The sequence below is a fragment of the Lampris incognitus genome, chromosome 9, assembly GCF_029633865.1.
Source record: "Lampris incognitus isolate fLamInc1 chromosome 9, fLamInc1.hap2, whole genome shotgun sequence".
Taxonomy (NCBI): Eukaryota; Metazoa; Chordata; class Actinopteri; order Lampriformes; family Lampridae; genus Lampris; species Lampris incognitus.
Genome location: NC_079219.1, coordinates 23013497 through 23037012, shown reverse-complemented (window position 1 = coordinate 23037012; position 23516 = coordinate 23013497). Strand labels below are relative to the sequence as shown.

Here is a 23516-nt window from a genome sequence, read left to right as displayed (position 1 = left end):
GAGTAACAGAATGCCCGATCAGCGGCGGGCGGGGCTGTACTCAAGCCACGGTAGGTAGGTAACATACCATTTCTTTCCAAATCTCCTCCCTCCTGTTGCTGGGAATAACAGAATAGGTTGGTAGGGCCGTTCTCCACGAAATTCAAACAGTTTCCCACACCAAGAATAGGCTCTGGAGCTGCAGGTTGTAACACCACGGCATTGCCTGCTTCTTGCTGCTGAACATGCATCTCTGCATTGTCCACTTCTCGCAGAGTTCGCTCTGATATGTTGCCTGTCTCTGTGAGAGACACGTCATCGTCCTGACGCGATTCTTCATTTTCATTCTCTTCAGCTCGATTGATTTTTGTTTTCTTTGTAAAACAACTTAACGTGTTACTGCGTTTGGACATTTTAAGTTAGCATACCATAGCTAGATAACATGGTTCGCTTCAGATCGTTACATTGCCCCCAGCGGCTTGTAGGTGTAATTACAGCAAATAATATTTGTATATTTTTAAATCACGTTATGTGATATGTTATTTTAATTATTCTTTGTGAGTTAGGGGGGGGCAATGCCCCCCTTGCCCCCCCCGTAATGTCGCCCATGCACATACACATGCAGCATCGCAGATCTAGCAGAAAGAAGTGACAGCAAACCAGCAGCGTTCTCCAGCGCGTGTAGGAAATTCATTATTCTACCAGCCAGAGTAGCGGGCAGTCTGCATAATTTACACGCCAAAGACTAAAGACCTGCATTTGTCGACTGCTGAGTGTTAATTTTCGACCCCGCTTAGAAGTGGCGTGGCGGTCTATTCCATTGCCTACCCACACGGGGATCGCCGGTTCGAATCCCCTCCGGCTTGGTCGAGCGTCTCTACAGACATATTTGGCTGTGTCCGTGGGTAGGAAGCCGGATGTGGTTATGTGTCCTGGTCGCTGCACTAGTGCCTCCTCTGGTCGGTCGGGGCACCTGTTCAGGGGGGAGGGGGAACTGGGGGGAATAGCGTGATCCTCCCATGCGCTACGTCCTCCTGGTGAAACTCCTCACTGTCAGGTGAAAAGAAGCAGCTGGCGACTCCACATGTATCGTAGGAGGCATGTGGTAGTCTGCAGCCCTCCCCAGATTGGCAGAGCAGGTGGAGCAGCAACCGGGATGGCTCAGAAGAGTGGGGTAATTGGCCTGATACAACTGGGGAGAAAAGGGGAGAAAAATCTAAAAAAAATAACAATAAAGTGCCCGGGCTCAACCACTCGACTCTATCATAAAAAACAACACTGAGAAGAAATGGCAATTAAAACATGAGGATGGGGGTGGAAGGGTTGTCATTGGACTTTGACAGCTACTTCCTTTTAGCAACTCTAATTAAGCTCCTAAAAATATCCTCTCACACACATTAGACACTTGTCTCCTCTCCCGTTGTCTTAGAATTAGAAGATGATTTGAACCTACTCTTTGCCTAGAATGTACACAATGTCCCGCGTTGTTTCTTAGTGTTGTTATGAGGTCTAATGGCTCATACATTTTAACTAAAAGAACACTTGTGCTTAATATTGGTGGTTTGTACTACTTGCTAGGGTTGGCAGCTGGTGCAATAGCCCAGACGTGCAATAAAACACCCAGTGCACATCACACATCAACCTTTAAAGCCTGATGTTTATGTCACATCTATGCATGAGGGCGCTCTGCTATTGCTCATCCAGTACCTTAACATGTAAATATTGAATGCTTATCGAGGGATCAGTGCCTCTGATCAGTTAATGCAACTCAGAGGCTTTGAAGCCGACTTCAAGCGCCCGCTCTCCTGACACCATGGGCCAATAAGGTAAAAGTGATAATATGAAATATGCTCTTTCACTATCGGCACAGGGGGGCTAAATTTCAGGTGTTCACATAACGAGTTCAAAACTGAAAACTGTCCAATTCATTACATAAGGTCAGGTAGGATAGGCCTTTTTTTTTTCCTCTGTCAATTCATGTCAAAAGAGGTTAAAACAGTGGATAAGTGGTGTCTCTTTGACCCCTCCATGGTCTATGAGGAACAAAAAGAAAACACATGCAACAGACATGGATAGATCTTCTACTGGGTAGAACACATAAACATTTAATGGGCTAAATGGGAACACACAACTGGTTTGTATGGGAAAAGTTCAAATGCTCTACATATAGCAATAAAAAAAAAAACTGTGGACGCCCAGGTAGCGTAGTGGTCTATTCCATTGCCTACCAACATGGGGCTCACCGGTTTGAATCTCTGTTTTACATCCGGCTTGGTCGGGCGTCCCCACAGACACAATTGGCCGTGTCTGCAGTGGCCAAGTACAACTGGGGAGAAAAATGGGGAAGAATCCCCAAAAAAACAAAACAAAACAAAACTGGGGAGTGTCCGGGTAGCGTAGCTGTCTATTCTGCTGCCTACCAACAATGGGGATCACTGGTTCGAATCCCCGTGTTACCTCCAGCTTGGTCGGGAGTCCTTACAGACACTATTGGCCGTGTCTGCGGGTGGGAAGCCAAATGTGGGTTTGTGTCCTGGTCCCTGCACTAGCGCCTCCTCTGTTCAGTCGGGGCACCTGTTTGGGGGGGGGGAGACTGGGGGGAATAGCGGGATCCTCCCCCATGCTACGTCCCCCTGGCGAAACTCCTCACTGTCAGGTGAAAAGAAGTGGCTGGCGATTCCACATGTGGTAGTCTGCAGCCCCCCCTCCACCCCCACCCCCAAGATCAGCAGAGGGGGTGGAGCAGTGACTGGGTAATTAGCCAGATACAACTGGGGAGAAAAAGGAGGGAAAAAAATCCAGGAATAAAAAAAATTACATCGGATACCCTTCCTGACACAACCACTAATCCTATGGATGGGGGCAAATGTAAAGCACTGGATGCCATCCCAGTCAGTATTCATGGACTTGCACCCATGCCTGTGCATTATTCTCCAGTCTTGTATGGACAAACATATTTACTGGGCTGAATGTGCAAACATTATATGAGTCTAGATGATCAAATTTTACTGATTTCAAGAAATGCCCTGGACTGACCCTTAAACAGACATATTCCTCTGACCCAAACGAACAGGTTTCATGTGTCAAAGTCACGTCACTAACCCAGATGGACACATTCTTGCTGGTTTGAATGGACACCAGAACTGATGAAATTAAACATCAAGGACAGTCCAGTCGCTCTCTTGCCCTTCCATCTCATACTCCCCCCCACCCCTCACTGTCTCCCGTTCTCCCTCCTCCCCTTTCTCCTGGCTGGGTCTTGGCTCTCCGGGCCAGTCCCCATGGTGAATGTGTCTGGCTGCAACACTGCGCCTCTCTGGGGATTTCGGATTTTCAACCTCGGCCCAAAGAACACAATGTTCCCCATCATGCAGATTGCACACCATGCATTTTCATTTAGGCCAAGATGTTCCCAACGTGAAAAAAAAAATCCTGATTTTTTTCCCTTCCTTTGTCGTACAGTAGACAGATTTGGTTTAGCTACATTTTGCGTGGGGTCTTTAAGGACAGTAGAGTGGCAGAATGTAAAGATTGCTCGACGCTAGATTTTAACGAATATCACTAAACGTTATTTAGAGGTTGGGAATAAGTGAGAAACATGTGGAAACAGCTTTGAACATATCTATGTTTGTAACACATCTATAGTCATGGTCTGTGACATGCAGTTCTGCAAACCATTCTGCATGAATGCCAATGTGGAGATCATTTTTGACATTGTGTTTTTTTTAAAATTAAATTGGATAGAAGATTAATTTAAGGTTAACTGGATAGATGGTTAATTTCATCCACTGCACAAAGAAAAAGAAAATAGGATCCACTGGCAGTTCATGAATGAAGTAAAAAATTGTAAATGCAGAAGTCATCCAAGGTTTTTGCTTCTCTTTGGTGTCTCTCTCTTCTTCCCGTCCTCGTCCTTACGTTTGGTTCGTCTTTCACAGGGAACGGCGTCACTTTCTTTTTATGCGAGGCTGAGGTGAGGCAGAAAAATGGGTTTCTATGGCAACACTGCCCCGGCCAGGGGAGCTGCATGCATACATGCCCGTCTACGGCCTTGAACATTTTGTCAGAAAGGAGGGGAATCAAAGATTTCAGAAGCCCTAATTTAGTCTAAAGCCAAGATAGCAATTTTATCAGGTGCCATTACAGGTAACCGGTCCTACGTGCTGTTTTGAAAGGGGTGGGACAAAGTCAAGTTCCCTCTTTTGCTGTTAATGATCCATCTCTCTCCTTCAAACTACTGGCCTTTACTTTTCCTCACATGAATGAGCTGTTACCCAGGCAACAACATCAGATGACAGAGACAGGAGAGAAAAGAGTAGACGATGGGATTTAAAAGTGCTGACGGAAAGCTTCTTACATCCCAGACACAAGAAGACACATCATCAGTAGAGGTGTGCGTGTGTGCGTGTGCGTGTGTTTAAGGCTGTACTAGCAGCCATGTGAATGTGTCTCTCTGCGCAGCACAGGGTTGATGCATATGATAAAACTGTTCATGTGATGAAAACCACATATGGCTACCATGCTGTTCAAATGTCAGCCCAATGTAAAAGTGTAGTTGAATGGATACAATTTTACACTGTAACCTAAATAAAGAGCAGATGAGTCATGAAGCAATGTAGCTAGCGTCAACGCTTCCACCTGATCGGACTGCTGCTGGGCTCTGTTACAAAGAGAGGCAGTATAGAAAGGGGGGGAGGGGGGGAGTCTTTAATATTAAGAGTGGGCCTAGCATCTTATGAATAACACTTCCATAAGATGGTGAAAGGCCTTGATACCTTCTGGGGTTACAGAAGACCTTTCAAGGCACTAATGCTTGCACTGTGTATATCCGTTTCTGCCACAGTTGACTTGTTAGTCATATGCAAGCACAGTCATTGGCAAGGGTTACATAATAAGGCACAAGCCCCTTTTTCTTGTCATGCTCTCGAGATATTACACTACAAAGCTAATCAAGTGTACAAATACGTACATTGCACTTCTATTCTTGGTTATTTAGCAGATCTATGTTTGAGTGAGGGGGATTTGATGACTTGATAGCTAGCGTCACAATACAACAGCTGATTCAAGGCTCTGCATTAAGTCACACAAATGGGGGGTGTGGTAGCACAATACTGTGAGTGGAAGTATGCAGGTCAGCACTATCATCTTAAACCATTTCTTGCCTGTGTTTTATTCACACAAGTGTACCTGACATGGCTTATTATTATCATTATTATGAATTACTATTATTATGGCTTATTAGACAATACTTCACTAAAGGGCTTATTTGAAGCAGCAGCATGACACAAAGGCATTGTTAATGATCGCTGTGCTGATTATCCCAAGGTTAACAGACAACGGTTTGACCAAATTGCCCAAAAAGATACTGTATTGCATGTATACTATTGTGCCAACCTTCTCATTGAGGTCTTTATCGAAATTGCATAATGAAAGGTGAGGTCTTTTTTGTAGTTGTTTTTTTGTCCCAGGATGTGGCTTACATCCACAGTGGTCCAGATGGAGGACAAGGTTGTGTAATGGACCACATGTAGTGTAGTTAAAGAGGTACAGACAGTAAAATGTTTATACTGCAATTGTCGGTTGTTATGAAGGAATTGGGTTTGATCTTGTAGGTATAAGAGTTGTAAGTAAGCATGTGAAAAGCAGGATTCAGCCAACTCCACTTTCAGAGCAGTCGGCAGCTTGTATTTGCAATTCAAATACTCAAAAGCTACCCTTTGCAATTTTTTTAATCAATTAAGTGTTCTTGACTTTATACGGAACTAATTGCGCCCACTGGCGATTCAATACGTTAAACAGGCTAAGTAGTTTGCTTAGCCTCGAGTGGTCTGTGGTGACCAGTCCGGGTGCATTCGTAAATTCACTTGGCGGGTGTCAGACTGCACTGTAAGAGCTCTCTTGTCATTTGTAAATTCAGAGCATTCAGTGCATTTCTGTTTGGTAATTTAGATGGCTGCGCTCTGGGAGTACTCAGAGCGTAACACTAGACAGTCTAGCTGAAGAGACGGTTTGTCTCTGGCTGAAAATGAGGTTATGGCAAAATGCGATGGTTTTGGTTTATTTGGTGATTTATGACTGAATTTATGGACACACCCTCGGTCTTCTCCCAAACAAAGAGGGCTCTTGCACACTGGTAAGGACAAGCGCCAATGGGCTTAAGTAGTTCTTAATAGGTTAATACATGGGGGAAGACAAAAAATAGATGTTTCAGCATCAAGACTTTGATTTTGCTATACTTTATTAAGCCCCGTGGGGAAATTCATGCTCTGCATTTAACCCATCCTATCTGTGTAGCTAGGAGCAGTGGGCAGCTGGCGTGCAGCGCCCAGGGACTAACTCCAGTTCGTCTTGCCATGCTTCGGTCAGGGGCACAGACCTAGTATTAGTAAGTCTTAGTACGCCAGTATTAACGCTAACATGCATGTCTTTTTGATGGTGGGGGAAACTGGAGCACCCGGAGAAAACCCACCACAGACATGGGGAGAACAGGCAAATGCCACACAGAGGATGACCTGGGATGATCCCCAAGGTTGGACAACCCCGGGGTTCAAACCCAGGACCTTCTTGTTGTGAGGCAACAGCGCTAACCACTGGGCCACCATGCTGCCCAATAGAAAACCACCAGGATATATATGTTTAAAGCGCTGAGGAAATATAGCTCGTAGGGAACAAGCGCTGCTACTGTGTCAAACTTGTAAAGCGTAGTAGCTTAAGGAACTTGATGTTAAACTGAAATGCTTCTTGTGAATAAATAAGCTCAGCAGACTTTCTGAGGTAAAGATTCATTGTTTTTTTTTTTCATCGACTGAGAGTGAAGTAATGACTGAACTAGTTGACAGACTCGGTGGGAGGTTTGGGGTTCTGCAGACAGAAAATGCAGGAAGATGCTGTCGGCTTGTTGACGTGTCAGACAGGAGTAGCTGGAGGAATGTGGGAGGTTTGGGTTGACAAGTTGTGAAAACAGGGAGCTTCATTGCAGAAAGTCAGACAGAAGGTGAAAAGCAGAGATAGACAGATAAAAAAAGCAACATTCCAATGCAGACAACAAACAGTAAAGCGACATAGACTGCAGACTCAGAGTAGGTCAAGTGAAGGGATGCAAATCCATAACACTCTCCCTCACACCTGCCCCACCCCCACTGCTCACCTTGCTGAAAGTGGGGGTTATTGGGATCAGATCTACATTGCTCAAGTTAGAGTATAGAGGACAGTCACAACACAGCGCTTGGTGTCACTACAGGGTGCACATAACGAGGTAAAGGTTCACAACTGGTATTCATCACAGCCAATGGGCCATTGGAAAACTACAAGTCCATACTATTGTTAGTGGGAGTCTAAGGGTCACCACACCTAGATGCATTTGCACTAAGGTCAGTGATATTTTACCTGAGGTCAGTCTCTGAGATACTCCTCTGGTGTAAGTCCTCTTCATTCTCCACCAAATCTTCCTGATGCTCCTGCTCTCTGTCTACCTTCTCCCCTGATCCCTTCCTTCCTTCCAATGGACCCGCTTCTTTGCTACCCCCTCTCCCTTTCTCTTCTCCTCCTCCTGCTCCTCTCCCCCCTCCACCCATCCCTTCCTCCTCCAGGACCTCCCCTATCTGCTCATCCCCTTCCCCAGACTGGCTCCTTGATCGTAATTCACTGAAGACGGAGACAGAAGCACATGCAAAGCAGAAAGGAAACCAAATAAAGTAATGAAGAATGTCAACTATGAGAGAAATGCAGACAGAGTGAAGCCAATTCAGATAAATACAAATGTAACTGAACACACATTTGCAGACATACAGTTAAGCACCATGCAATTTATTTTGCCTACGGTTTTGACATGAGACAAACACCAAAAATGGTCTTAAACTTTGATATGAGACAATCACGAAAGAGGTGCAACATGCTTTATGTTTCTCCCTGTTACCAGTTATGCACTAATCCCCATAGACTAAAGAGCAGAGTTCAGGTGTTTGGTTCCAGGTGTTCCTAGACGGAGCCAAACCTGAACTCAATGGAGGGAAAATGACCTTTTCTGCTGAAGGTCACATTTCCCTATTTATCTGAACCAGGTGCAAACAATTTCAAAGCAGAAAATGTCTGGACCCGGCCTTGTATATTGAAAGACGGGCTCAGAGATTTGGGGATTTGCCCATTTCTGGTAATTGTTTGGCCACTGAATGAAGGTGTGTAGCTTAGTCAGCTTACCGGATCTTGCGGTTTCCTTGCAGCCTTTCCGACTGGACAGACATGTAGCTCGTGCTGCTGAATCGAGAGGCGCTACTGGTTCTCGACACAGCGGACACGTCGCTTACATCACTGTCCGACGACTTCGCCGAAAGGTTCTCTGAGCCCCGAGGATCTCTTCCTGAACGCTTTAAGGAGGAAAAGACACAATCCAGATTACTACACTTAATCTTAGCCAAAAGGCCGAGAAGTGATACAATACAGATTACTAACAAACTCAGATATTACACTGAATAATCTCTACGCTACAGAGTAGATTGCCGAGTTTCAACACCTAAAATGATATTTTTGGCTGTTTAATGAAAACGAAAGCAAACTCTTTGCAGTTTGTAATAACTCTTTAGAACAGCTCAAATCTCTTAAGTGGTTGAGTTGTGACATCGGTGCATTCATTAAAAAAATTATATAACCGTATGTGGCAAAACTCATGCAATCTGGGTCTTAAACCATGTCGTTGGCTTTTTTAAGGGCATACTGTTTTTTAAAGTGAGATAGCATAGGTGGCGTTGTTATTGGGATAAACGTGGGGCTGTTATTGATGCTCCGATAAGAGATAAACACCAAGAAAAAGAAAGAAGTTAGATAAGGTATTTCAAGTCATATTTTCCTGACCACCAGAGGCAGGCTTTGCATTTTTAACATGTCCATATCTAATGTTTATATGTCCATGAAAGAAGCATCAGTTGATCATCAAACTGCTAAATGCGACCACAGATTTCTGCACGCTATCCAACCAGGGTTACTGTCAAGTCCTTTCATTCCTACATAGTTTGTTCACAGTTATGAAGTTTGTTGCTCCCTAGTTTTAGTAGTTTCACCAAAGACGCATACACCTCTGGCATCTAGCGTCTTTTGTGTTGCAAGCTACAATAGCAGGCTTCGAATGGTATTATGGTAAAGACTAAGCTGAACACTTTTTTGAACTGCCAGTTGACAAGCGATACTAGTTACATACAATAGTTACGTAGTGATATTGGAATAGATACATTACTAGTTTTAGGTCTTGGTCCTAATTTAAATCTAATTCCTGATCTAAACTGGCACAGTACGACCCTATCATGTTAGGGTCTGGGTGACGTGACGGTCTATTCCATTGCCTACCAACACGGGGATCGGTGGTTCGAATCCCCGTGTTACCTCCAGCTTGGTCAGGCGTCCCAACAGACACAATTGGCCGTGTTTGCAGGTGGGAATCTGGATGCGCGTATGTGTCCTGGTCACTGCACTAGCGCCTCCTCTGGTCGGTCGGGGCCCTTGTTCAGGGGGGAGGGAGAACTGGGGGGAATAGCGTGATCATCCCATGCACTACGTCCCCTGGTGAAACTCCTCTCTGTCAGGTGAGAAGAAGTGGCTGGCGACTCCACGTGTATCGGAGGAGGCATGTGGTAGTCTGCAGCCCTCCCCAGATCGGCAGAGGTGGTGGAGCAACGACCAGGACGGCTCAGAAAATAGGGTAATTGGCCAAGTACAATTGGGGAGAATAAGGGGGGAAATTTTTCTAGTACTTCCATGGTTCCTTTTCAAGATGAGAAGCTGAGGATAGCCACGATGAATGTCAAAGTGTTAACACTTAATAATGGCCTGAAAACCCTTGAACGTAATGCAACTAAATGCCGCAGACATTGGATGTAGTCGGGGAAGCAGAGGTTGAATGGCTGCTGCTCGATAAGAAGATATCCCCATTTGGTTTGGATGCTTGTGGCACAGCTCATAACCAGTCTCCTTGGTTAAGAGAGGGGATGCCTCAGCAAGAAAAGAAGGCTAGAAGCATTGATTCCTGGGTGGCCAAATTCAAGGTTATATTCCTTAACCTTGATTCATGAAAAGCTTCGGCTGCCCTGGCTAACAGATCTCGCCCCTGGCTGCTCTGCTGCTAGACTAGGATCTATCCTTTACAGCCTACTGTAGCCAGTTTAGTGAAAAGGTGTCAGAACAGGAAAAAAAAGAGATTGATTGCTATGCAAATGACACAAATTATGAAGTGACTGAAGGCAGCAGAAGTGGCAGTTCAGAAGACAGCCTGGCTATTGCCAGGTCCAGAGCCTCTGATGTTTCTAAGGCTGGATGAGGCTGTGGTCACTTAAAAAGAAGAAGAAGAGAAAAAGAAAGCCAGTTTATTCTGACACTGTAGTCTTACAACGAATTGTATTCTTAGAATGAATTTGTTCTCTGCATTTAACCTATCCTATTGTATAGAAGCAGTGGGCAGCTGCAGAACCCGGGCACCAAATCCAGTTCTTCTTTCCATTGCCTTGGTCAGGGACACAGACAGGAGTTTTAACCCTAACATGCATGTCTTTCTGATGGTGAGAAGAAACCCATGCAGACACGGGGAGAACATGCAAACGCCACACGGAAAGGACCTGGGATGGCCTGGGGTTCAAACCCAGGACCTTCTTGCTGTGAGGCAACAGTGCTAATCACTAAGCCACCGTGCCACCTTAAGTGCTTCCTTAAGTCAAACGCAACAACCTTCTCTCATCAAATTGCTGCCCTCAGTGTCTTACATGGAGGAGTGTCACTATCTCACCAGTGTCAACAGAAGTGTTACTGCCTTGCTGAATTCCAGCAGCCTGTGTTGGACCGTATGGCACCTGTAGACAGCTATCCTTAATTGAATCCCCAGATGAGGTTTTGAGGCCAGATGCAGTGTTGCATCATCAACAACCTACTTTACAAAGTACTATTATACTCACTTTGACATCTTTTATTAGCCCTAACATTCACCATGTATGGGTACTAGACAGATAATATCCAGAGATGCCGTAACTGGAAAGCAATTCAGGAGTCACAGAACTGGAGTTATATCTGTAACTCTTGCTGCAAGCATTTGCTTTGACAAAAACACACCAGTTTCTAGATATACCATTTTAAAAGAGCGTGGCTCTACCTACCTTGGTAAAAGTTCAAATACAAAGTGACACATATGAGAAAACAGAATCTCTGAGAGGACTTTTTACACAACTACACCCTTTTATCTTAGAGAGAAGACTAATTGATTAATCTGGCTGAACAAAGAGAAGAGTATCGGGTCAAGACCTAACTGGAGATAAATTGGGGCTGTATCTGGTGCTGTGTATTTGTCTTCAGCGGAATGATTAACAAAACCTAAAATGAGTCCCTGATAACTGCTTCATTAAACACATGTCTGAGAGTAAGTCCCGGGGGTGTTGTATAATAACATTTGGAGCATTACGCTGTCAATGGCACTTCCACAGAGGATAACGCTCAATACAGACAATAGCCAGTCACATTTTAACCTGCTTTTTATAGACTCGAAAACAAATACATTGGCTGCTCCAAGAACAGTGCTCATACCACAGACATAAAAGGACAACAGAAATTACATCCTTTGTCTTATATGGCTTGGCTCGGACTCCGGTTAGACGCTATTCTGGAAATGCTCACTGCCACATATCACAAGCTTACAAGAACAGGCTCATGTCATACCCAAGAGCTCTGTCAAACGTTGAGCGAGGTTGAGTGTGTGTGTGCGTGTGTGTGCGTGTGTGTGTTATACACATGATAAAACACAATACAAGTGGCTATTGCGTTTGTGTAGGTTTACACTTGATTGCTTGGTTGTGTGTTGCATATTGAGAGAAAGTGCACATGCACAAACAGGTACAATGCATCTATCATTTTTTTTTGGACCCCCCCCTCCCCCTTTTTGTTCTACCCACTCTGCCGATTCGGGGAGGGCTGCAGACTACCACGTGCCTCCTCCGATATATGTGGAGTCGCCAGCTGCTTCTTTTCACCTGACAGTGAGGAGTTTCGCTGAGGGGACGTAGCGCATGGGAGGATCACGCTATTTCCCCAGTCCCCCTTCCCTCCCTGAACAGGCGCCCCGACCAACCAGAGGAGATGCTAGTGCAGTGACCAGGACACATACCCACATCCAGCTTCCCACCCGCAGACATGGCCAATTGTGTCTGTAGGGATGCCCGACCAAGCCGCAGGTAACACGGGGATTCAAACTGGTGATCCTTGTGTTGGTAGGCAACGGAATAGACCACTACACTACCTGGACACCCCATCTATCAATTGCTAACCTGGCCTACCAAAGTACATGTGTTGGGTGGAGACACTTCACTTGGGTGTAGTTTTTACCTTGTGATAATCCTGCTCCAGTTTGGAGTCGGACCCCGCTCCTTGTTTGTACTTATTCATCTTTAGTTTCATCTGTCTTGTTCTCTCCTCCATTTCCATACCTGAATAGATAGAGAGAGAAGAGCATCAGAGGACTGCTAATGTGATGACAGCCGGCTGATGGAGGGACACAGAGTAAAGAGTGAGAGACGAGCTTCACTTGAATTATGCACCATGACAAGGACAGTCTAATGGGGGAAAAAAAAAACTGAATGGCTGGCTGTATCGACAAAAATGTTTGTTGTAGGAAATTCATATGTACAATTCTGAGCAACAACAGGAAACATCACCAATTCCTCCCAACTAGTCCAAAACGTTACCTCTGCAAAGGGCTATATGGACAAATGTGTTCAAACAGCTAAAAACCATGACCACACACCATAAACCCAAAGGACACAATTCACATAAGGGAACATTTGATCAAAATGTGTTTTTATCATTCAAGATTCTCAATGTACAAAAAGCCTCACTACAAAATATTTTATTGACAACAAATTAGTAGCAATCATTTTAAGCTTTGAATACAAAGATCAACAATGTCTCGCAATGTACCTGCTTTGGTGACAGTTAAAATACATTTGTAGAGAAATTCCAATTCACTGTAGGCCTTTAATGTGGCAAAGTAAAATCAGTAATGACCTAACCCATTTCCCTCAGGCAGTCTACGTCAAAATGAATACAGGAGCAAAAAGGAGCAGTTTTCTAACTTTGGTGCATTACACTATCATTGTAATAATAATACTAAATCAATCTTATATAGCGCTTTTCTAACACTCAAAGTCACTTTACAATAAATGGAAATACATAGTCAGACTGCCTCAATTATCTCCAGAATGTGGAGATGTGTTTTGTTTCACATTGCTTCAAGTGCATCACACAGGGCCAAAACATCATCCCAACACCAACGAAACACCAAGCCCTAAATCTGTGCAGCTCAGATGATCACCTAGATTAATAACAGTCTATGTATGTTTAACATTTAAAAAGAAACTAGAAGCTATTCTATAAAGAGAAGATAAAATAAAAATAAATGTGAATCTTAAAGATGGACACGTCTCAATCATAACTCAGTAATAAACAGCCACTTTTGACTGGCCTACCCACATTTGCATTCTCTGCACCTGCTCTCTGTCCTTCTACTCTTGTGTCATATGAGAGCAATACACAGAGGGCAAGTGAACATATGACCACATGTACGTGCATGCCATGCACACACATGCATCTATACACTCACTCACACACTCACTCACTAGTTCACTCACTCACTCACTCACTCGCTCACTCACACCCTCGCTCACTCACACACACACACGCACACACACACACACACAAAGAATAGCAACGTAAACGAAGTAAGCAAATGAATGACTACATAGAAAACAATAGGTGAGGCAAAGTGAAATTCTCCCAGTAAAGTTTTTTCTAAGTATCTACTGGGTGGTATTTTACAGTATGGGAAGTGTAGTGATTAAACATCTTAAAGATTACACAGCTGTAAACCTTTAATGTGGGGGACAACAGTAATGAACAGCTTTGATGAAATTATAGAAAAAGGATTATCCTTTATATTGTGTGTACTGCAAGCAACTATGGTTTAAAAAAAACTGCTGGTTATGACCTATCAGCCATTTTACATGGGTCAGCACTCCACAGTTGGTTATGCGATGATCAAAATGATGATTAAAACCCGAAATTTTACTGGATAAATTTGAACTGGAAAGTTTGATTGGACATTTCTAATTTGGTGTTAAGACAATAGCAAAGGTTTTTTTTTTTTTTTTGCTGCCTTTTTTCAATGTCTCGTAATGTAAATTACAGTAAGTGATATAGTTTTGGACAGAACTCTGAATTGCAAGGTGTACTTTGTCAGATTATTTCTCACAATAATCCACATATTCTGTAAGGATTAAAAATAATGTGTTTCAAATATGGTTCAAAGGAAATAGTTTGGCCAGTGCAGATATAAAGCAGTGACAGAATAAAAAAAAATGTAAACATTGATTTATTTAAAAATGTTATTTACTTATTCATTTTTATTTCATATGCAATCGTCTCAAAAAGGCAGTATAGATAGATTAATCAAAAGATGGAATGGTGATTTGTTGTTATTGATTGTACATAATACCCAATTACTGTGGCAATGTCCAATGTGAAATTTTTATTCATGATCTCAATTTCCAGGAACGTCTGTATTCTAAGTTTACAAAAGATGAAAATAACACAGTGTCTCACATCAAAATGTGTTGCGACAAACCACGCTAGCGTGCACACCATGGCCGTAAGCACACAGTTTGGGTGAAGCGTGACATAAGTACATAAAAATGCAAAAGAAGCTAAGAAGCATCTCCAATGGGAGGACTGAGAGCACAGTCAGCAAAAAGGAAGAAAATGGGGGGTGAGAGAACTGGGAAACGAAGGAGAGAGGTGGTGACAAGAGGGCAAAACTGGAAAGGAAGTGGAGCAGAAAACGGCAGAAGAAGAAGAAGAGGAAGAAGAGGAAGGAAAAGGAGAAGGGACAGACCTGAGTTCGTCCGACTTGGTGAATCCGTGTCTTCTGGGATCACATCACAGAACGGACAGACACAGACAGAGGAGAGGAGATGGGTGTGAGAGGATGCTCGGAGGGAGGAAGAGGGAGGGTGAGGCCATCACGCCGTGCACACACGGGCTCGGGCACGGTCAGTGGGTGGGTAGGTGAAAGTTGTTGGGGGGGGGGGTGAGGGGTGGAGGTCCACAATGGAAGAAGGGTGGGTGGATGAGGGGTGGGGTGGGACACACAAAACAACAACAACACACAACAACGACAAACAACAAGCACAGAACACAACAACGAAACAAAATCATAGGGCACACCGAGAACACATCAACTCCACCAGGGGCACGGTGACAAATCCAAAGAGAGTCAGAAAGGTGCTTGGCCAGGAGAGGCTGAGGTAGAGACTGGACTGTGTTACTAGAAGAGTAAAGTAGGGGAAGGTGAGTTTCTGCACTCTAAAGGAGAGAGAGAGCTGAAACAGTAAAGAGATGTTAATGGTGGGAAGAGTATCGTAGCTGAAAAACGAGACAGAAAAGAGCTCGGAAAGGAACCTTGGAAGGGGGGAGAAAAGTGGGTGTCACTTGAGTCTGCATGGGGCTACTGTGGGTAGACAGCCTGGAAAATAAACAAATAACAAAAAACAAAACAAAAACAACAACTACACAACACAAGCTGAAAGCGCAGAGCAGCAAGCCACGCAAATGAGAGCCGACTTTCTCATAGGGGTCCAACGTGAGGAGACTTGGTAAAGATACCTGCATAGCCTTGGTGTAGTGCACAGCGTTAAACGCACATACGTGTAAATACGCATTTAGAGACATATTCACACACACACACACACACACACACACACACACACACACACACACACACACACACACACACACACACACACACACACACACATTTTCTCACAAAGGCACACAACTGCAGCCAAACCAAACAAAGTGTGTAATGCAACAAAGATCGACTGCACTTTTAGACATCTCTGTTGCTTGCAATTACTTCTTTTCCTCCTCACTATATTATTCATACATAGCCTTCCTTCCTCTCAGCCTACTGAGACCTTGGAATATGCTGAACAGGATTTTCTGAATGTGCCTCCACTTGCACCACCCTATCATTAATTAAACTGCTGCCACATGTGTTTTGATCTTGTATAGCAAGGCGGTCATGACCACAGCTCCGTGGAGATCAGGGATCAACATCTGGGGCAGTTGTAACAAAGAGCACACCTGACCCACTCTACCTGGGTCAGACTGAACCCCTCATGTCCCCCATGTCTGTCGTTTCCCTTTCGTCAACTCCTCTGGGTTTTCCCTTCCTGCCTTCCCTCCTTCCTTGATTCTGCGGCCCCGCAAAAATGACTCTGACAGCTGACAGCTCTGCTCGCATTGGCTCGTACCTAATCTTCATTCACTCCGAGAGCGTTTGCATCCAGCTCAATTAGTACTCCATTAGGATGAATAATTAAGTGCCACATGGATAAGAGACAATGTGAGACATCTGCCTCTTCCAGTTCTCGTCTCTCTTATGCAAGATAACATCGTCTCATTACCAAGTCGTATAAAAATCAGGAGCAGTCGTGATGAACTGATTCTTTTGGTTAAATGCATCGGGTGCGTCATCATGAGAGAAAAGTAATAATTTCATGAACCTATGATGGTGAACAGTAGCACATACACAGGCTGATGTGCATGAACATCTTTGACACAGTTTTTGAGGTCCTACAGTATTTATTTAACCAAACAACGACCGGCTCTGAACAATAATTTGTTCAAAGAAGCACATTCTCAAAAAGTGTCCTTATGCATGCTCTATAACTCATGAAAGAAAATCAAAGAAGTCTCACAAAAGACTGCAAATCAAGACTGTACGCCACTGCACATGAAAATCTAGTTGCATCTGCTCCAAATAGAGGCTGACTCACTTCAAAATCTACACGGGCCTGCTCAATGCACTGCTGTCTGACTTCCTATCAAGTAGTCATCCGATAAATAGTAAAAACAACGTAATATCGACAACTTTAGACGATGGTGTAGAATGGAGAGCCGAATTTGAGCCGTTTGGCTCAATTAGTCGATACGTGAATATATTCTTTCAATACCATTTCTTTGGAGGTAAACCTTGAATTTATATCACTGGGCCTATCATGTCTTATGAATGTGCTTGTTTTAGCTCATTGCAACTAACTTTAAAAGCATCCCCTAGTTTATATTTTCTAATTGTTATCATGAGTGTGAGCAAGTACAGCGATGACGCCACAATGAACAGTACAGGCAGAACACTGGTGGACTGTTTAGTGTTGAAACACCTTTGGATCCATTTGAAAATCTGTCACCGCGTACCTTTGTTAAGTGCTTGTGTGGGCATAGGAGCCTCTGCATACTGCAAAACAGCAGGGAGAGGGTTGGAGACATCTGTGCTTCTGTGTGTGTGTGTGTGTGTGTGCATGTGTGCTAAAACCTTTCTGTGCATATTTTTGCAAGTGCATGTGTTGATATCATAGAACAACTGCCAATATAAATAGTGATTAATACAAGAGAGACAGAGAGACAAAGAGAGAGAAACAGAGAGAGAGAGAGAGAGAGAGAGAGAGATTTTGATTTTAAAAGGTACATTTATTCAGAATATGTTACAGTCCAACAGCTGATACTCAAACTCAATCATCTCTTTATAATACAGCTCATACCAAAAAAAAAAGACCACTGAGTAGTCTAAACAAGTATTTGTATCAACCAACAGAACTTTAAACTAAAATGGCCCAATATAACAAACACAAATTCGACTCAGGGGGCTTTGCAGCAACCCAACATCCTGTCCTTAGACCCTCACATCGGATGAGGAACAACTCCCTAAAACCCCTTTAACAGGGGAAAAAAAGAGGAAGAAACTTCAGGGAGAGCAACAGAGGAGGGATCTCTCTCCCAAGATGGACAACGTGCAATGGATGTTGTGTATACAGAATTTACATAACAAATAAATAAAATAAAACCAAGCCAATAATACAGCCAGGACTTTCCCTCATTACACAAATTAGAAAAAAGAAAAGAAAAAGAAAACCAGATCTTCATCAACTCCCACGAAGCACAATACCTTCCCAAGTTCTGGAAAGAAGGCCATTTCTGTGTGGATGCTCTGCCCCCCTGTCGTAGGCCCTCATCATCTTCAGCTCTTCTTCAGACAGTTTTTTAATTCGTAGCGTTAAAGTGTCTCTTGTGCAGCATGTAGACCCATGTTGAGCAGCTGAGCTACTGCCTCGGTGTTGTCAAGTCCCTATCCTGCTGCAGCCACTATGCGCTCTAGGGTGATGTTCTTGGTGGAAACCAGTTTCTGGGAAAGTCCTGGAGAGCACAAGTGGTGGACATCCAGCCTTGCTCCATGAATCAGTGGCTCCTCCAGCAGCAGTAAGAGGAATATTGCCCCGTGCAACACACTCATCAAGCAAACTCGTCTTAAGCATCATCAAGGAGTTGCAATTTTACTTTCTGTACGAGTTTTTTCAGTCTAAAGATTTCCTGGTTAGTGAATGCGTTTACCTCCAAATCTCATGTGTTTTTCATAAAACATTTGACTGAGTCAACAAAAAGCTGCAAGTCTGGGAAGTAATTTTCCACCTTGACCATCCTCAAATCCTTGGTTACCTGTAAAAACTTCCTGATTTTCAGGAAAGCATAGCTCCCTTCTGTGTCAAACTGTGTACGAGGAGTGAAAACTAACTCACGGTCACTTTCTTCTATGTCCTCCTCAGATGAAGAGGAGGATGGCTTTGTACCTTGTGAAACCCTCTTTGATTCTAAATTGTCCTGTCTACCCTCTGTGGGCTTCCTTTTAATTGACTTTTTTGATTTTATTTCACCATCCGACAGCATCTCTTCCTCTTCCTCAAGTACAGACTCTGCCACTCTAATGGCAGTCTGATGTATTTGCTTCTTCCGACCACAATTAATATCTCGCCCAGCCAATTTGCTATTTTCCCTGTTCTCAGTTTTTATTCTGTTCAACCACCCTTACCTGCTCATCCTGGCCATCAACTTCTACCTGCTCAAGTTCTGATACCTTCTCATTGTGATCGCCTTTGTTAATCTGCTCAACCTGCACACCTCCCTCTCATACCTGCTCAGTCCGTCCGTTTTCCTTGTGTTCTCCAGCCTCGGTCTCTTTCTGTTTCACAGCCTATGTCACACCCCGTCTGGATAGTTAAATTATCTTTTGTTTCTCCCAGTGTCTGTGAATGTTCTCATTCATCCAGGTCATGGTTATCCAAAGGAGTTGAATCAAGTAAAAACATCTGTTTCTCCCAGTGTTCTTTGTCTTGTACTTCTTGTTTTATTTTGTTACTCACCTCTTGTCTCGTTTCAGGTCCTTTACTTCCTGCCCTCACGTGTCTCCCTCCTGTGTGATTACCTGCCCTGCCCTAATGTGTTGCACCTGTGTCTCATTGTCTCCCCTCCTCCAGAGTATATAGTCTTAGTGTTCTCTTCCTTCTGTGCCAGTTCGTCTTGTTCCTTGTGACAGCGTTCCAGAACCTGTGCGAGGTCCACAAAATCCAGAGTTGAGATGAACAGATCAGTCTTCTTCGCCACGAAGTGAAGGAGCTGACAGACCGCCAGGAGTCCCTCTTGGCAGCTTTCGGATCCCAGCTCAACCATCTCTTTGACCAAATGTGGAAGATGCAGAACCCGCCGGGCTCTGGCTTATTGACGATGGCGGCACCTCCGGATTCTGGGTCCGCCCGCCACTCCATCCCTGCCTCTCCACCGTTCCAGACCAGAGCGTTTCTCCGGAGACACAGGTGACTGCAGAGCTTTTCTAACCCAGTGTGATTTGCATTTTGAGCTTCAGGCTGCTGCCTTACACTCTGACCGCTCAAAGATTGCATACATTATTTCTCACCTGACTGGGAGAGCAGAGGCCTGGGCGATGGCAGAATGGAGTCGGAAATCACCTGTCTGCAATTCACTGTCGCTGTTCTCCAAGACCTTCACACAGATCTTCCAGCAGACAGCCCCTGGACGGGAGGCAGCCCGAGCCCTGGTGAGACTGCGACAGGGTAAGAAGAGGGTCTCTGATTACACCATAGAGTTCTGCACTCTAGCAGCAGAGAGTGATTGGAACCAGCCAGCCTTGTTTGATGCATTTCTTGATGGACTTTCTGACACTCTCAAAGACCAATTAGCCCCCCTGGACCTACCTGCAGAGCTGGATTCCCTTATAGCCCTGGCTATAAAGACTGACAAGCGTCTGTATGAGAGAGAGAGAGGCAGAACCAGACCCTGTAGATCCCCGCCGCTCCAGCGGAGGCGACAGGTCAGCAGCTCCTCTTCTTTTTCTTCCTGGCGACGCACTCCTCCTGCTCACTCTATCACAGCGCCTCCATCCAGACACGGAGGAACCTATGCAGCTTGGCCGAACCCACCTGACCCCAGAGGAACGCCAGCGACGAGTTTCAGAGGGTCGCTGCATCTACTGTGGCCAACTGGGCCACTTCATCGCCTTCTGCCCGTTAAAGAACCGGGCTCGCCAGTGAAGGTGAGGGAACTGGTGAGCCGCACTTTGACTGTTTTTAATCCCTCTCGTTTTCAACCTCTAGTGTCTCTCATCTCCCCTGCGTTTTCTCTTAAGCATCCAGTCCTCGTTGATTCCGGCTCAGATGCTAACATAATGGACTCTGATCGAGCCAGGAAGCTGGGCCTCAAAACCTTCCGCCTCAACCAGCCCCTGGATGCCAGTGCCCTGGACGGCAAGCTATTATGTAAGGTCACCCATTGCACTCAGTCACTGCACCTGTCTTTTCCTGACTCTCACACCGAAAGAATCAGCTTTCATGCCTTTCGAGCTCCTCAGCACCCACTTATCCTGGGATACCCCTGGCTCACACTCCACAGCCCCCATATAGACTGGAAAACAGGGCAGGTAATTTCATGGGGAAAGACTTGTGCAAAGAACTGTTTCCCACCCTCTCAACCTTTCCTGCCTGAGATTCAACCTCCTAACACCTCCCAGAACTCCCCCAGCCTGGATCCAGTGTTTCCCGACCTTTCCCGGGTTCCTGTCTGCTACCACGACCTTAAGGAGGTTTTTAGCAAGGCCCGTGCCATGTCCTTGCCTCTGCACCGGGCCTATGAGTGCGCCATTGACCTGCTCCCTGGAACTTCACCACCCAAGGGTCGCCTGTATTCCCTGTCAGCTCCTGAAAACCAGGCCATGAGAAAGTACGTTGAGGAATCCTTGGCTGCAGGGATTATTCGGCATTCCTCCTCTCCCGCTGGCACCGGGTTCTTCTTCGTTGATAAGAAGGATAAAACCCTGCGGTCTTGCATTGACTACAGAGGACTCAACGAGATCACCGTTTGCAACAGGTACCCCCTCCCTTTTATTTCCACTGCTTTTGAATTACTAAATGGTGCTAAGGTTTTCACTAAACTGGACTTAAGGAATGCTTATCACCTAGTTAGAATAAGGGAGGGTGATGAATGGAAGACAGTATTTAACACTCCCAGTGGTCATTACGAGTACCTGGTCATGATGTTTGGACTTACCAATGCCCCAGCTGTCCTTCAGGCCCTGCTGAACGACGTGCTTCGGGATATGCTCAATGAGTTTGTTTTTGTTTACCTTAACGACATCTTAATCTTCTCCCCTGATGAGCAAACTCACATTCAGCATGTCCAGCGGGTCCTCCAGCGCCTCCTCTACCACCAACTCTTTGTCAAAGCTGAGAAGTGTGAGCTTCACGTGCCTTCCGTGTCCTTCCTTGGGTTCATCGTGTCTGAGGGGGAGGTCAGGATGGACCCAGAAAAGGTTAGCGCTGTTGTTGATTGGCCCACTCCCACTAGCCGTAAAGAGGTTCAACGATTCCTGGGGTTTGCTAATTTTTACAGGAAGTTCATCAGAAATTTTAGTTCTGTTGCTGCCCCCCTTCATGCACTGACCTCTTCTAAGGCTAGCTTCCAGTGGAACCCCCGGGCTGAGCTCGCTTTCCAGAGACTGAAGACAAGCTTCACCTCTGCTCCTGTCCTCATGTTGTCTGACCCCAACTTGCAGTTTGTGGTGGAGGTGGATGCCTCCGATGTGGGGGTGGGAGCTGTTCTCTCTCAGAGGTTGGCTAAGGACAATAGGCTAAACCCCTGTGCTTTTCTTTCCCGCAAGCTGTCAGCCTCTGAGAGAAACTATGATGTTGGCAACCGTCAGCTGCTTGCAATCAAAGTGGCATTGGAGGAGTGGAGGCACTTGTTGGAGAGGGCCGAACAGCCTTTTCTCATCTGGACGGATCATAAAAACCTTAAGTACTTGAGAATGGCAAAGAGGCGCAACTCTCGGCAGGCAAGGTGGGCTCTCTTTTTCAGCCGGTTCCATTTCACCCTTTCCTATCGCCCTGGCTCCAAGAACTTAAAGCCTGATGCTCTCTCCCGTTTGTTTCCCTCTGAGAACTCTTTCAAAGATCCTACTCCCATTCTTCCTCCCTCATGTGTTGTGGGTTCTGTCACTTGGGACATTGAGAGAAGGGTCAACGAGGCCAATGTGAATTGTCAACTTCCGGCTTGCTGCCCACCGAACTGGCTGTTTGTGCCTCCTGTCTTGCGTTCACAGGTCATCCACTAGGCCCACTCTTCCTGGTTATCCTGTCACCCTGGAGTACGCAGGACCTTGTTCATCATAACACAGCGGTTCTGGTGGCCGGTCATGGAGAAGGAGGTGACAGAGTACGTGGCAGCCTGTCCTGTGTGTGCTCGCAGTAAGGTCTCCCGATGCCCAGCTTTTGGTCAGCTTCGCCCACTCCCTGTGCCACATTGACCCTGGTCAGACATCTCTGTGGACTTTGTGACTGGTCTCCCCCCTTCCAAAGGTAACACCACCATCCTCATGGTGGTGGATAGCTTTTAAAAAATGGTCCATTTTGTTCCTTTGCCCAGGTTGCCCTCGGTCAAGGAGACAGCCGAGGTGATGCTGCATCATGTTATTCGCTTCCCCAGGGACATTGTGTCTGACTGGGGCCCGCAGTTTGTGGCACAGTTCTGGCGGGCTTTCTGTTCACTCCTGGGAGCCTCTGTCAGCCTCTCATCTGGCCACTAAACCAACAGTCAGAGCGGCTGAACCAGGAGCTGGAGACCAGCCTGCGTTGTGTCCTCTCCCAGAGCCCCAACACATGGAGCAGTCAGCTCACCTGGGTTGAGTATGCACACAATTCCCTCCCATGTTCCTCATTCGGCCTCTTCCCCTTTCAGTTTGCCTATGGATATCAACCTCCTTTCTTCCCTGCCCTGGAGAGGGAGGTCAGTGTGCCCTCTGTGCTGGCTCTGGTTCGCCGCTGTCGCCACACCTGGGCCCAGGCCCAATGCACCCTGCTCCGCAATTCCGAGCGTTACAAGAAGGCGGCTGACTGACGGTGGATCCCTGCCCCCACTTACAGGAGCGGCCAGAGGGTATGGCTATACACTAAAGACCTGCCTCTCAGAGTGGAGTCCCGGAAACTCGCTCCCAGGTTTGTGGGGCCATTCCCTATTTCCAAAGTCATTAACCCAGTTGCTGTCAAGCTCAAACTCCCCAGAGCCATGAGAGTCCATCCATCCTTCCACGTGAGTCAGATCAAACCGGCCATAGAAAGCCCTCT

General features: G+C 45.5%; 1 protein-coding gene across 2 annotated transcripts in view; it reads right to left on the bottom strand.

Annotated features, from left to right (window-relative positions):
- rims2a (regulating synaptic membrane exocytosis 2a) overlaps window positions 1-23516 on the bottom strand; it is a 224806-nt gene that overhangs the window by 35594 nt on the left and 165696 nt on the right. Inside the window, exons 24-27 of one of the 2 annotated variants that reach the window (XM_056286260.1) lie at window positions 12328-12428; window positions 11475-11477; window positions 8176-8342; window positions 7366-7623 (exon numbers count right to left, since the gene is read on the bottom strand). In XM_056286260.1, the coding sequence (XP_056142235.1) occupies window positions 7366-7623; window positions 8176-8342; window positions 11475-11477; window positions 12328-12428 (529 nt within the window). Of the gene's footprint in view, window positions 1-7365; window positions 7624-8175; window positions 8343-11474; window positions 11478-12327; window positions 12429-14887; window positions 14921-23516 lie in introns of both variants that reach the window. The other variant, XM_056286261.1, reaches the window with a different exon arrangement.